At 49.2% G+C, this 12,052-nt stretch overlaps 1 protein-coding gene across 8 annotated transcripts in view; it reads right to left on the minus strand.

Annotated features, from left to right (window-relative positions):
• Positions 1-12,052, minus strand: part of DAPK2 (death associated protein kinase 2) — a 136,347-nt gene that overhangs the window by 25,974 nt on the left and 98,321 nt on the right. For 7 of the 8 annotated variants that reach the window (XM_012443012.3, XM_064361406.1, XM_064361408.1 and 4 more), the window contains one exon: positions 2,280-2,409. In XM_012443012.3, the coding sequence (XP_012298435.1) occupies positions 2,280-2,409 (130 nt within the window). The remainder of the gene's footprint in view (positions 1-2,279; positions 2,410-12,052) is intronic. The other variant, XM_064361409.1, reaches the window with a different exon arrangement.

Consider the following 12,052-nt stretch of genomic DNA (forward strand, 5'->3'; position numbering starts at 1 on the left):
TGCCCAGGCTGGAGTGCAATGGCGCGATCTCAGCTCATTGCAACCTCCGCCTTTCAGGTTCAAGTGATTCTTCTGCCTCAGCCTCCATAAGCTGGGACTACAGGCATGCACTGCCATGCCTGGTTAATTTTTTGTATTTTTAGTAGAGATTGGGTTACACCATGTTGGCCAGGCTGGTCTCGAACTCCTAGTCTCAAGTGATCCACCCATCTTGGCCTCCCAAAATACTGCGATTACAGGCATAAGCCACTCCACCCAGCCATCATCACAATTTTAGGCAGAAAAATGTTTATATTATTTGCTTAATATTTACTGGTTTCTTTGCTTCTATTACTCCTTGCTTTGAGGCCTCCCTTCAGAGTTCATTTCTTTAATTCAGAAGTACATCTTTTAGAAGGTCTGTTAATGATGGTCTATTGGTGGTAAACTCTATATCAATGTTTTGGGTTTTTTTTTCTTAATTGTTCTTTTTTGTTTTTCTTAAATCTTTTTGCCTTTTTCTTTGAGACTGGGTCTCACTCTGTCATGCAGGCTAGAGTGCAATGGCATGATCTCGGCTCACGACAACCTCTGCCTCCCAGGTTCAAATGATCCTCCCGCCTCAGCTTCCCAAGTAGTTGGGATTACCTGTATGCACCACCACGCTTGGCTAATTTTTGTTTATTTAGTAGAGACAGGGTTTCACCATGTTGGCCAGGCTGGTCTCGAACTCCTGACCTCAAGTGATCCACCCGCCTCAGCCTCCCAAAGTGCTGGGATTACAGGCATGAGCCACCATGTCCGGCCTCATTCTTGAGATATATTTTTTCTGGGCACACAATTATGGGTTTATTTTTTATTTTTCCTCAGCTCTTTGAAGATAATATTCCACTGGATACTGGCTCCCATTGTTGTTTTGAGAAATATGTTGTTGGTCTTATTATTGTTCCTTTGTAGGTATTTGTCTTTTCTCTGACTGCTTTGTCTTGGTATCCTTCAGTTTCACTCTAATGTGTCCAGGTAAGATTTCTGTCCTTTCTGTGTCTGTGGATGCACGGATGCAGTTCTGAAAACTCTCAGCCATTCTCTTCAAATAGTGCTTCTCCTTTTTGTTCGGTCTCTATTTCCTCCTTTTAGAATGCCGAAGAGACCTATGATAGGCTTCCTCTTTCTACCCTCTTTCGCTCATCCTCTCTTTCATATTTCTGTCTCTGTCACTGTATGGCTTTCTTAGAGAGACAACCTGGCATAATGGGAAGAGCACAGGCTTTGCTGTTGGCCGGTTCTGTATTTGCATCTCAGCTCCATGGCCTTGTGTTGCCTTGAACAAGGCACTTGTTGGAGAAAATAATGAACCCTGCTTCAGGAAGCCATTTGAGGATAATTAAGACAATGTCTGTAGAGCATGAGATATAGTGCCTGGCACACAGCAAGGGCTCCCTGCCCTGGGGTCTGTGGGGTCTCTGAGCAGCATTCTATAGTGGCTGCAGAGCCTGAAAATCAGAGCCTGAAAATCCATCAGGTGGCTGGTCTGATACATTCTGTCTCTCTTTTTGATTTGACTGTGGTCAGAAGTTTTAGCATCCAGATGTTGAGGACATCACGCCCACCCTCTATCTCCAAGACCATTCCAACTCCTGAAGCAGAATAAGCAGATGGTGGTTCTCAGCGCTCATTCCTTCCCTCCCTACAGGCTGCTTCTTCATGACCCCAACCTCTGGCCCAAGCCCTATAAGGAGGCTTCTGGGGTACAGAATGGGCAGGGGCCTGGGCCAAGGGTGAGAGAAACAGAGGGAAGAGAAAGCAGCCAGGGCCCCACGGGAGCTGGGCACCCCCATACATGAATAAAGCCAGGCATAGAGGAGAGGCGAGTGGGTGGATTTGGTATTTGGCAGATGATTTCCTTTCTCTTTTTCAGGAAATCAAAAGCTAGCTCAGAGAAGGTTGAGTTTATGGGAATTCAAGAGGGAGAGGTATTTTTAAATCTTCACAAGAATAAACTCCTCTAAGAGCAGGAGGTGGGGCCAGCGCTGCAAGGCTTTAACAGCATAGGCTGTAGCCCCACTGAGAGCCACAGGGCCCCCACTCAGCCCTTACCCTACTGAGCACTCAAAGCCTACACCTGGGCCCTCACCCACAGGCCCAACAAGGCATTTCCTCCCCCACCCATTAGGTTTCTAGGGATGTCCCAAGGCATCATCTCTGCCCAGAGGCCATGGCCCCAGACACAAGTTTCTTCTCGGGATCTCTACCTTTGATGCCAGATTCTTAGCTGAGAGAGACACAAGCCTAAAACTCACCCACAAATTCTGGCGTCCCAAAAATGTTCTTAAATTCAACTCCATCTTCTATTTCGTGAGCCAGACCAAAGTCAATCAGCTTGATGTGTGGAATGGGAATATTCTTGTCTAACAACATAATGTTTTCTGGCTGGACAACAAAAAGGAAAAAAAAAAAAACAAGGAAGGAAAGAAAAGAAGAGACGGTAATTAAAGCCTAGTTTATGTTTTGGCTTTGGGGTTTGGGGTGGGACTTGGTGTTCTTTTTAGGAGACTGAAACAGCATAAACTCTTCCTTGTTTTAGTGTCCTCAGTCTTCTCTGTGAACTCAAAGACAGGCAAAGCATTGAGGGCACAGCCTGGGTTTTACTAAACCTTCTGCTCACAGCAGAACCGAAGACTCCAGCCTTCATCTCTCTTCTGTCTCTGAGTGGCAGATCCCTTTAACACCATGCCTCTGTTTTCACATCTGTCAAATGGGGTCAATGAGATACTTGCAGCATTTCCTGTAAACAAACCCAGCGCTGCTGTGTGAGTGTGAAAAGGGCGGGGACATCCCAGGTTAGCCTCTGTTTATACTTGGCTCACTGACCTTGGTCTTCCTGACCACCTCTTTCCCCTGGCCAGACAACTTCCTGTTGACAACATTCCCCTCCTCTGGACTAATCGTGTGGCCCACGTTTCTCTAGGTGTTTAACTAATTTTGGTCCTCAGCAGGACACGGGAAAAAATGCACCCGATTTCCAGGGAAAATACCAGCTGCTCAGGCTATTTCCAGCTCAGCAAGCAGCTGCCAGGTCTGACACAACAATGTAGGTGGGTGAGGGGTTGGGGACAGCCCCTCACACACCCATGGGCCTGGCCCTTGCACACCCTGGACTCCCAGTGAGGCTGCGGTGGGAACCTGACCTCTCCCTTCTCACTCCTACCCAACCACTCAGACTACAAGCCCCTCTGCTTCACACATGTTCTCTCACTCCACACAACTTTCCTTTGCTCCATGCTAAAGGAAATGTCCTGAAAACGCACATCCACACAAAATCTGTATACAAATGTTCACAGCAGCATATTCACAATAGCACTAAAGGGGAAACAATGAACGAATGGATAAACAAGATGTGAACACCCATATCATATCTGAATCCACATATGAATGCTGCTTGGCCATAAAAAGGAATGAAGTCAAAGAAACAAGTAAAAAGGAATAAAGTACTGCCAGGCACGATGGCTCACGCCTGTAATCCCAGCACTTCGGGAGGCTGAGGTGGGTAAAGAACATGGCAAAAACCCCGTCTCTACTACAAATACAAAAATTAGCCAGATGTGGTGATGTGCGCCTGTAGTCCCAGCTACTCAGGAGGCTGAGGCAGGAGAATCACTTAAACCCGGAAGGTGGAGGTTGCAGTGAGCCGAGATTGCAACCACTACACTCCAGCCTGGGTAACAGAGTGAGTCTCTGTCTCAAAAAAATAATAAAAATAAAATAAATAAAAATAAAAAGGAATGAAGTGCTGATACCTGCTACAGCAGCAATGAACCTTGAAAACATTATGCTAAGGGAAAGAACCAGTCACAAAAGACAAAAAATATTCCATTTATACAGATATTCAATTTATACAAAAAATATTCCATTTATACAAAATACCCAGCATAGGCAAATCCACAAGACAGAAAGTAGATTAGTCGTCGCCCAGGACTAGGGGAGTGGAGAGATGGGGAGTACATGGTTTCTTTTCTATTTTCTATAAATGATGGTGGTGGTGGTGATTTACTTTGTAAATGGTACACATTAGGGAGTAAACTGCGTAGTATGTGAATTATATCTTCATTAAGCTATTAAATAAATATTTAAGAAAATTAAACATCCCTGTTTCTCAAAGCACTGAAGAGTTTCCATACCTTGCACCTTTGCTCATGCCATCTGCTCTACCCAGAAAGCCTTCTGTTAAGTCTCTGACCATCGAAATCCTAGCTGGGCTTCAAAGTCTAACTCAACCCACTGTGTTCTTGAAGACCTTCCTCAGCAACCCTGAGCACCCTCCACACCCCCAGGAGTGAGCCCCACCCCCCTCCAGGCCCCATCAGGCTTATTTGAACCTTTCTGTTATGACATTTGGCATGCTTTCTCTTGTCTCGCAGTCCTTTGCTGTTTTTGCCATAGCTCCCCAACCAGAGCTGTCCTCAGCTGGAGGGAGGATTCAGATCTTTGCATCTTTGCCCCTGCAGTGCGGAGCACAGCAGCTGGCGTGCTGAGGGTGACCCTGTCAGCTGAATTGATACTGAATCTGGACGGATGCCTTCCCCCAGGTGCCCCTGGCTGCCTATGGTCTCTGTGACCTTCCAACTGGAAACTTCCACTCAAGGGAGCTGGCTGAGGCCTTCCCCCACTTTTTTTCCTTTTTTTGAAAAAAAATAACACATTTCCTTTTGCTTTTTTTTTTTTTTTTTTTGCTTATTTATTCTTCTTCCCCTCTGGAGATTGCTCTCAACACTGTCTTGAAAATATGTCCAGTCTTTCCCCAAGGGAGAGCAAATCCTTAGGCTATACAGAAAGGAGCATGAGGGTGGGAGAGGTCAGCTCATGACTTGGATAAAATCCAGGAAGGTGACTCCACTCTAGCACCCCTGACCAGCCCACTGGGGGCTGCCCATGGACCCCAAGTGTCCTGGCACCCCATGCAGTGAGCTGCACCCTCCCTTCTGCCCACTATCTCCAGGGCAGGCAGTTGCACCCTCTTCTTAAGAACTTCTCCTCTCTTCCAGGGAAAAAACCCTGAGACATCTCTCCAGTGCTGAAGGGCCGTGGCCCCAGCCCTCCTGACCACCATAGCTGAGGCCCAGGACACCACCACACACACCACGCTGAATAGGGGTGGGAGCCACAGTGGGCAGAGGTGGAAACACCAGACCTGGTGATCCCCAGGACTATGGGGCAGCAGGGATGAGATGGTGAAGGGGAAGAACTGACGATGAAATTTCCAAGGCAATCCTGACAGACGAGATGTCTCCTTTCTCACATCTGCTCACCTCTGTGGAACACAGTCCAGGAGAGATGGTTTCTCCTCTGGCCTATAAGAACCTCAGGGCAGGCCAGGCACAGTGGCTTATGAGTGTAATCCCAGCACTTTGGGAGGTTGAGGCAGGGGGATCAACTGAGGTCAGAAGTTCGAGACCAGCCTGGCCAACATGGTGAAGCCCCATCTCTATTAAAAATACAAAAATTAGCCGGGCATGGTGGCACACACCTGTAATCCCAGCTACTCAGGAGGCTGAGATGGGAGACTCACTTGAAACCAGGAGGCAGAGGCTGCAGTGAGCTGAGATCATACCACTGCACTCCAGCCTGGGCCACAGAGTGAGACTGTCTCAAAAACAACAATAACAACAAAAAAACAAAAATATAAAACAAAAAAAAGAACCTCAGGGCAAGGCCATGTTTCCCCACCTGAGTCCCATCTGTCCTCAGCCCCACCACAAGAACCTAACACACAGCAGATGACTTCTCGCCTGCTTGGAACACTCCCTGCACTGCCCCTGCTCCAAACCTGGCTAGTTCCTATCCACATTTCAGTAAAGGAAGCACTTCATCCAGAAGGTCTTCCCTGCTCTCTCCCTACCACCTCCCCACTTTCCAAAGTACCCCGTAATACCCGAATGCAGTGCTTCTTACTCTGACGAGCTTGTCTGCTTACTTATCTGTCTCCCTCTATGGGTTGCCCAAGGGTTTTGTTCCTGTCATCTCCCCAGAGATTGGGATAGAGCCTGATATCCAGCAGGTGCTCAATAAATGGGCCCTGAGTGAAGAGAGGTGCCACTGATTAAGCCCCTGCAATCGATATACAGGACGCAGTGCTAAGCAAACATGTGACATACTTTATACTTCATTGAACTCTCAACTACCTCATACGGTGGCTGTTATTATTCCTCTTTTACAAAAAAAAAAAAAGAAAGAAACCAAGACTGGCCAGGTGTGGCGGCTCATGCCCTGAGACATCCCAGAACTTTTGGAGGCAGAGGCAGGAGGATTGCTTAAGCCCAGGAGTTCAAGACCAGCTAGGACAACATGGCAAAAACCTGTCTCTACAAAAAAAATTTTAAAAATTACCCCAGCATGGCTGGGCAAAGTGGCTCAAGCCTGTAATCCTAGCACTTTGGGAGGCTAACTTGGGTGGATCACAAGGTCAAGAGATCAAGACTATCCTGGTCACCATGGTGAAACCCCGTCTCTACTGAAAATACAAAAAATTAGCTGGGCATGGTTGCATGCACCTGTAGTCTCAGGAGGTGAAGGCAGGAGAATCGCTTGAACCTGGGAGGCAGAGGTTGCAGTGAGCCAAGATCGCGCCACTGCACTCCAGCCTGGCGACAGAGCAAGACTCCATCTCAAAAAAAACAAAAACAAAAAAAACTATCCCAGTGTGGTGTAGTCCCAGCTACTCAGGAGGCTGAGGTGGGAGGATCACCTGAGCCCAGTAGATTCAGGTTGCAATAAGCTATGGTTGTGCCACTACACTCCAGCCTAGCCAACAGAGTGAGACCCTGTCGAAAAGAAAAGAGAAGAGAAAAGAAACCAAGACTATAACATTAGTTTGTATTATCCCTCATTAGGAATTTTAACCTTTATCTCTCAGACCTCAAAGCCTGTGCCCCTAACCACTAGACTAAATGATTCCCCTTCCTTGCTTCTCAGGGGTCTTATTAATCTAGCCCAGGGGGGTCGGGTGCAGTGGTTCATGCCTGTAATCCCAGAACTTTGGGAAGCCAAAGTAGGTGGATCACTTGAGGTCAGGAGTTCGAGACCAGCCTGGCCAACATAGTGAAACCCCAACTCTGCTAAAAAAAAAAAAAATACAAAAATTAGCTGGGCATGGTGGCACACATCTGTAGTCACAGCTACTCGGGAGGCTGAGGCAGGAGAATTGCTTGAACTCGGGAAGCGGAGAGTGCAGTGAGCCAAGATTGTGCCACTGTACTCCAGCCTCGGTGACAGAGAGAGACACTGTCTCAAAAAAATAATAATTTATATATATATATATATCTCCCACAGAGAAGCAGCAATGCCTCGTGGGCCTAGCAGCCTGGAGCAACCTTGTGCCTGGGTCAGACACAGCTGTTTTCCTCCTCTAGCACCTGCGTCCCACCCCAGGGTGCCTTTTCTTCTGGTGATACTTCCATGCAAGTGAGTAGCCCCAGACTTCATCCCTGGCCTCAGGAGCTCCTGAGCAGGAAGTCCTCATTTCAGATGAGAAAACGGAGGTCCTGGTAGGGTAAACACCCAAGCTGTGTCTGGATAAAGAGATGTAGGGGGTTTCAGGCTGGAAGGTGGCCGTGGGGCAGCAGGAACACTCTGTTGGGTGGTTAGGACCTGCGTTCTCGACCCCACCTTCACTACTCACTTATTGGGCCATTTGGACCAGATATACCTCCAGACTCAGACCTGCCCTGATCGGGAGTAAACAGAGGCCATGGCTCCCTGCCATCCAAAGATGTGTCTGCTTCCTTCCCAGGCCATTGAGGTGACTCTAGGCTGGCCAGGGGATTTGGGCCCTCAAATCTGAAGCTCCTCCTGCTTTCAGACAGGTTTCCTTCTTGCTGTCCCAAGCTCCACACTGGCCTGATGACAGCCAGGACAGAGCGCAGGGACTAACATTTACAGCATATTTACTAAGCCAAATTTGATGCTTGTGCTCTAGGTGATCCTTGCAGCCACCCTGAGTGATAGGTGCTGTTATCAACTCCATTTCACAGATGAGAAAACGGAGGCTCACAGGGCGAAATGATTTGCCCATGGTGCAACAGCTTGTAATGTCATATCAGTGGGAAGCAGCAGGGTGGGGCTTCCCTGGCAGTCCAATCCCCTTCTCCCCAACACATCACTGAGTCTGGTTAAATATCTTCAGTGGTCCCTCTGACCAGCAGAGAAACCCAAATGCCCCACCTAATATTTGAGGTAGTCAAGGCACTGACCGCCCCAGGCTCTTTCCAGCCTCACCACCCATCCCTTGCCTGTACCTGCTCTCCCGGCAGATGTCCAGAACGACATCTCAACTCCATCCTTCAGATGCTCCTCAACAGCTCTGGCTGTTCTTCTTGCTTGGAATGCCTGTCCTAGTCCTCTTCATTTTCTGAGCATCTTCCCCCTCAACCCTACCTCCTCTTACTCCCTTACTTAAGAGAGAGAGAGAGAGAGAATCTTTTTCTTTTTTTTTAAAGAGATGAGATGTTGCCCAGATTGGATTTAAACTCCTGGGCTCAAGCGATCCTCCCTGCTCAGCCTCCTGAGTAGTTAGCATTACAGATGTGACCCACCCTGACACCCAGCTAACTCCCTAACTTTTCACTGAGTTTCCCCCGACCCTGTGCCCTAACACCTCAGTGTTGATGACGCTGGCCTGCTGGCAGTTCTAAGCTGTAGGTTGTCTCTCACAGGTGATGCCACTTTCCTAGGTGGCAGACTTTTCTCCCAGAAAATTCAAATTGGTTTTAAGGTTCCTAGCCTCCCCTGTGGCGTCTTGCATCCTGCATTTTCCATTAATATTTCAGGGCATGAATTGAAATAATCCAGGGCCAGAAGCTCCTCCTTTTCCGCCCCACGGAGACCTCGCACCACCACTAGGGGCTCCAGAGTGCACTCCTCCCATAGGGCTGTGATGGGGATGGAGCGGGAGGGAACAGGACTAAGGGAGGGTCCAAAAGGAAGCTAAGGGCAGCAAAGTAGCAGTTCCCCAAGGATTTGGTCTAAACTTCTCTGCTTCCTCCTTCCCCCAACAGAGCAGGGTGGTGAAAAAGAGCGCAGGCCTGCGGACTGGAAAACTGCCGATCCAGCTCCAACACCCAAGGCCGTGTGAGCTTAAGCAGGCCACTTCCTTTCTCCCGACCTCAGCCCGCCAACTCTAGGTCAGGCAGTGGATGGCATCCAAAGCCCCTTCAAGCTCTAGGTTCTGCAGTTTCAAGATGGCATAACCTCCCAGGCTGGTTGGGAAAATTCCCACTGCTTTGGGCTCTAAGGCAGGATGTGTAAAGGCACAGGTCTCCTGGCCCCAGGTCAGGAAGGAAGAACAGGCTGCTGCAACCACAGGCTGCTGGGTCCAAGCCAGAGTGCCCTCTGGGGCAGTCCGATCCTATCCATACTCCCTACTCCTGCCGTTCTCCTTTAGCTTTATTTACTTCAACCAAATACTTCACCCACACACCTGACATCACCTCAAAAGCATGGCGGGAGGGAGGGGTCACATTCCCACAGGTGTCTCCACTGCCCAGCCCAGGGCCTGCCTGCCACCAGGCGGCAGAAATACCCTTGCTTGTCAAAACAAACTCACCCAGCTCATCCCACCAGGGAGGTACCCATGGGAGAGGCCAACATGCTCCTTCATGTCCTGGTGGATCTGGCTAGAGGTGCCTGCTGTGGTGCCGACCAGAAGTTGGTCATCCGGTGGGGGACCCATGGCCCGTGGGCCCAGCACAGCATTCACTGAAGCCTGAGCAGGATGAAGACACCCTTGAGGGGCTATGTAGTAAAGTACAAAAGATGAAGGCTTAGAGTCAGGCAAGTCTGGGTTCAAATCCCAGCTCTGCTATTCACAATACGAAAATTGGATAAAGGCACTGGAGCTCTGAGAGCCTCATCTATAAAATGGGGGCAATACCTACTAATGAGGGCATGGGGTTGCTCTGTGATTGAGAGAGATGGTTTATGTAAGGAGCAGCACCCAGTGAGATTTCAGAGAACAGCAGCTATGTTTGCTCATTCTTTTCTGGGATGCAGCATTAATAGTCATCCCTGGGAGCTCGGACCAAATCCCCATTGAACAGTGAATCACCTGCACTCAGCTGAAGAGCATGCCCTTTCACACAGCCACCTCCTCCTCCCCACTCAGCTTCTTTTTCCCTCCTCCCACCCCATTTCACCCCCAGATTCACAATGTTGCGGCTGCAAGGGACCTCAGAGATCATTTAGTCCCTTCATGTCAGAGCAGCTCAGAGACGTCAAGAAACTACAAAGGTCACTGAGCAAAGACTCCCAGCCCGGTGCCCCTTCCAGATGCCCATGTGGCCTGCCTGCTGCTGAGTGAGGCTGCTCTGCTCAGCAAAGCAGAGGCCTAGCCAGGGCTATGCTGTGGGGACAAGGAAGCTGCCTACCAATCTTCACTGGCCGTGTCAAGCCCCAGATTATTCAGGTAGCACTGGGCAACCTGAGAAAGGAAAGCCACTCCATGCCAGGCCTCTGTGGCCAGATTTCCAGGGTGCTTGGCTCCCTCTCATCACACACTGTAGATGGGACCACAGGCAGCCCCTCCCCACAAATCTCCAGGCTGGCCCATGCCCAATGCCTGCCTCCGTGTGGCATTCAAGGCCCTGCTGCCCCACCTCCTACCCACTGCCAGCTTCCCCTCTGCTCCATCCCTACTGCCTCTTCATCACCCCATCCCACCCTGAAGTTCACTCTGCTAGAACAGGCTTCCTGACAAGTTCCTGCTCCCCCTCCCTTCCCAGTTCCAACACACACTGGAACTTCTTCTGAGACCTCCCTCCCCTCCTACACACAGCTCGTTGTTCCCAGCTTGCACACGCCTCTGGCAGAGAGCCAGCTGTACTACAATTCCTTCCTTATATGTCCTGTCTCCACTGTACTAAAGCCCCATGAGGGAGGACAGGGGCCTTGCCTTTCATTTCCATCCCCAGCACCCAAGAGTGGCTCACATTATAGCAGGTGCCCAGTTATTGTTTGCTGGACAAATAAAGACATGGCCCAATGCAGTCACATATGCATCTCTCACACATCCTGCTTTTGGAGAACATAGAAAATGGCTAAGTGCGCATGCCTTGGAATCTGGGTTCGGATCCCAGTTCTGCCATGTACCAGCGGCCCGACACTGGGCAAGTTACTGAACCTCTCTCAGCATAGGTTTCTCAGGTTTCTCACCTATGAATTAGGAATAACAATCAAAAAACCTACCTCAAGAGGGTTACTGGGAGGATCAAACAAGGCATATAAAGTGGCCTATAGGTGTAATCATCATCTCTGTGACTATTTCCTTAATGATTTCCCTCCCTCCCAGAATGAGAAGCTTTATCATCTGCCTATTGAACTCCTAACCCCATTTCCAGGCCCTACCCAAGTCTTCTCTCCTCCAGAAGCATCATGTGGATATGCAGCCCAGCTCTCCTTCCTTCCCCCATCTCCATTCATTCAACAAGCTTGACCCATAGCACCAACCATTGCCAAGAGCTCTGTGAGTGAGTCTTGCCTTCTGACTTGTATTAGTCCATTCTCGAATTGCTATAATGAAATATCTGACGGGCGCAGTGGCTCATGCCTGTAATCCCAGCACTTTGGGAGGCTGAGGTGGGTGAATCACCTGAGGTCAGGAGTTTGAGACCAGCCTGGCCAACATAGCAAAACCCCGTCTCCAATAAAAATATGCAAAAAAATTAGCCAGGTGTGATGGCACACACCTATAATCCCAGCTATTTGGGAGGCTGAGGTAGGGGAATCGCTTGAACCTGAGAGGTGGAGGTTGCAGGGAATGGAGATTGCACCACTGCACTCCAGCCTGCATGATGGAGTGAGACTCCATCTCAAAAAAAAAAAAAAAAAATGTTTAACTAACTTATGGTCCCACAGGCTGTACAGGAAGCATAGCGGCTTTGCTTCCGGAGAGGCCTCAAGAAACTTACAATCATGGCAGAAGGCGAAGGGACCTCACACTTTTAAACAACCTGATCTTGTGAAAACTCACTATCACAAGAACAGCACCGGGGCACTAAGGGGAAAATCCGCCCCCACAATCCAC

This window comes from Aotus nancymaae, unplaced genomic scaffold (assembly GCF_030222135.1).
Source record: "Aotus nancymaae isolate 86718 unplaced genomic scaffold, 86718_ANA_hifiasm-v0.15.2.pri h1tg000041l, whole genome shotgun sequence".
NCBI lineage: Eukaryota > Metazoa > Chordata > Mammalia > Primates > Aotidae > Aotus > Aotus nancymaae.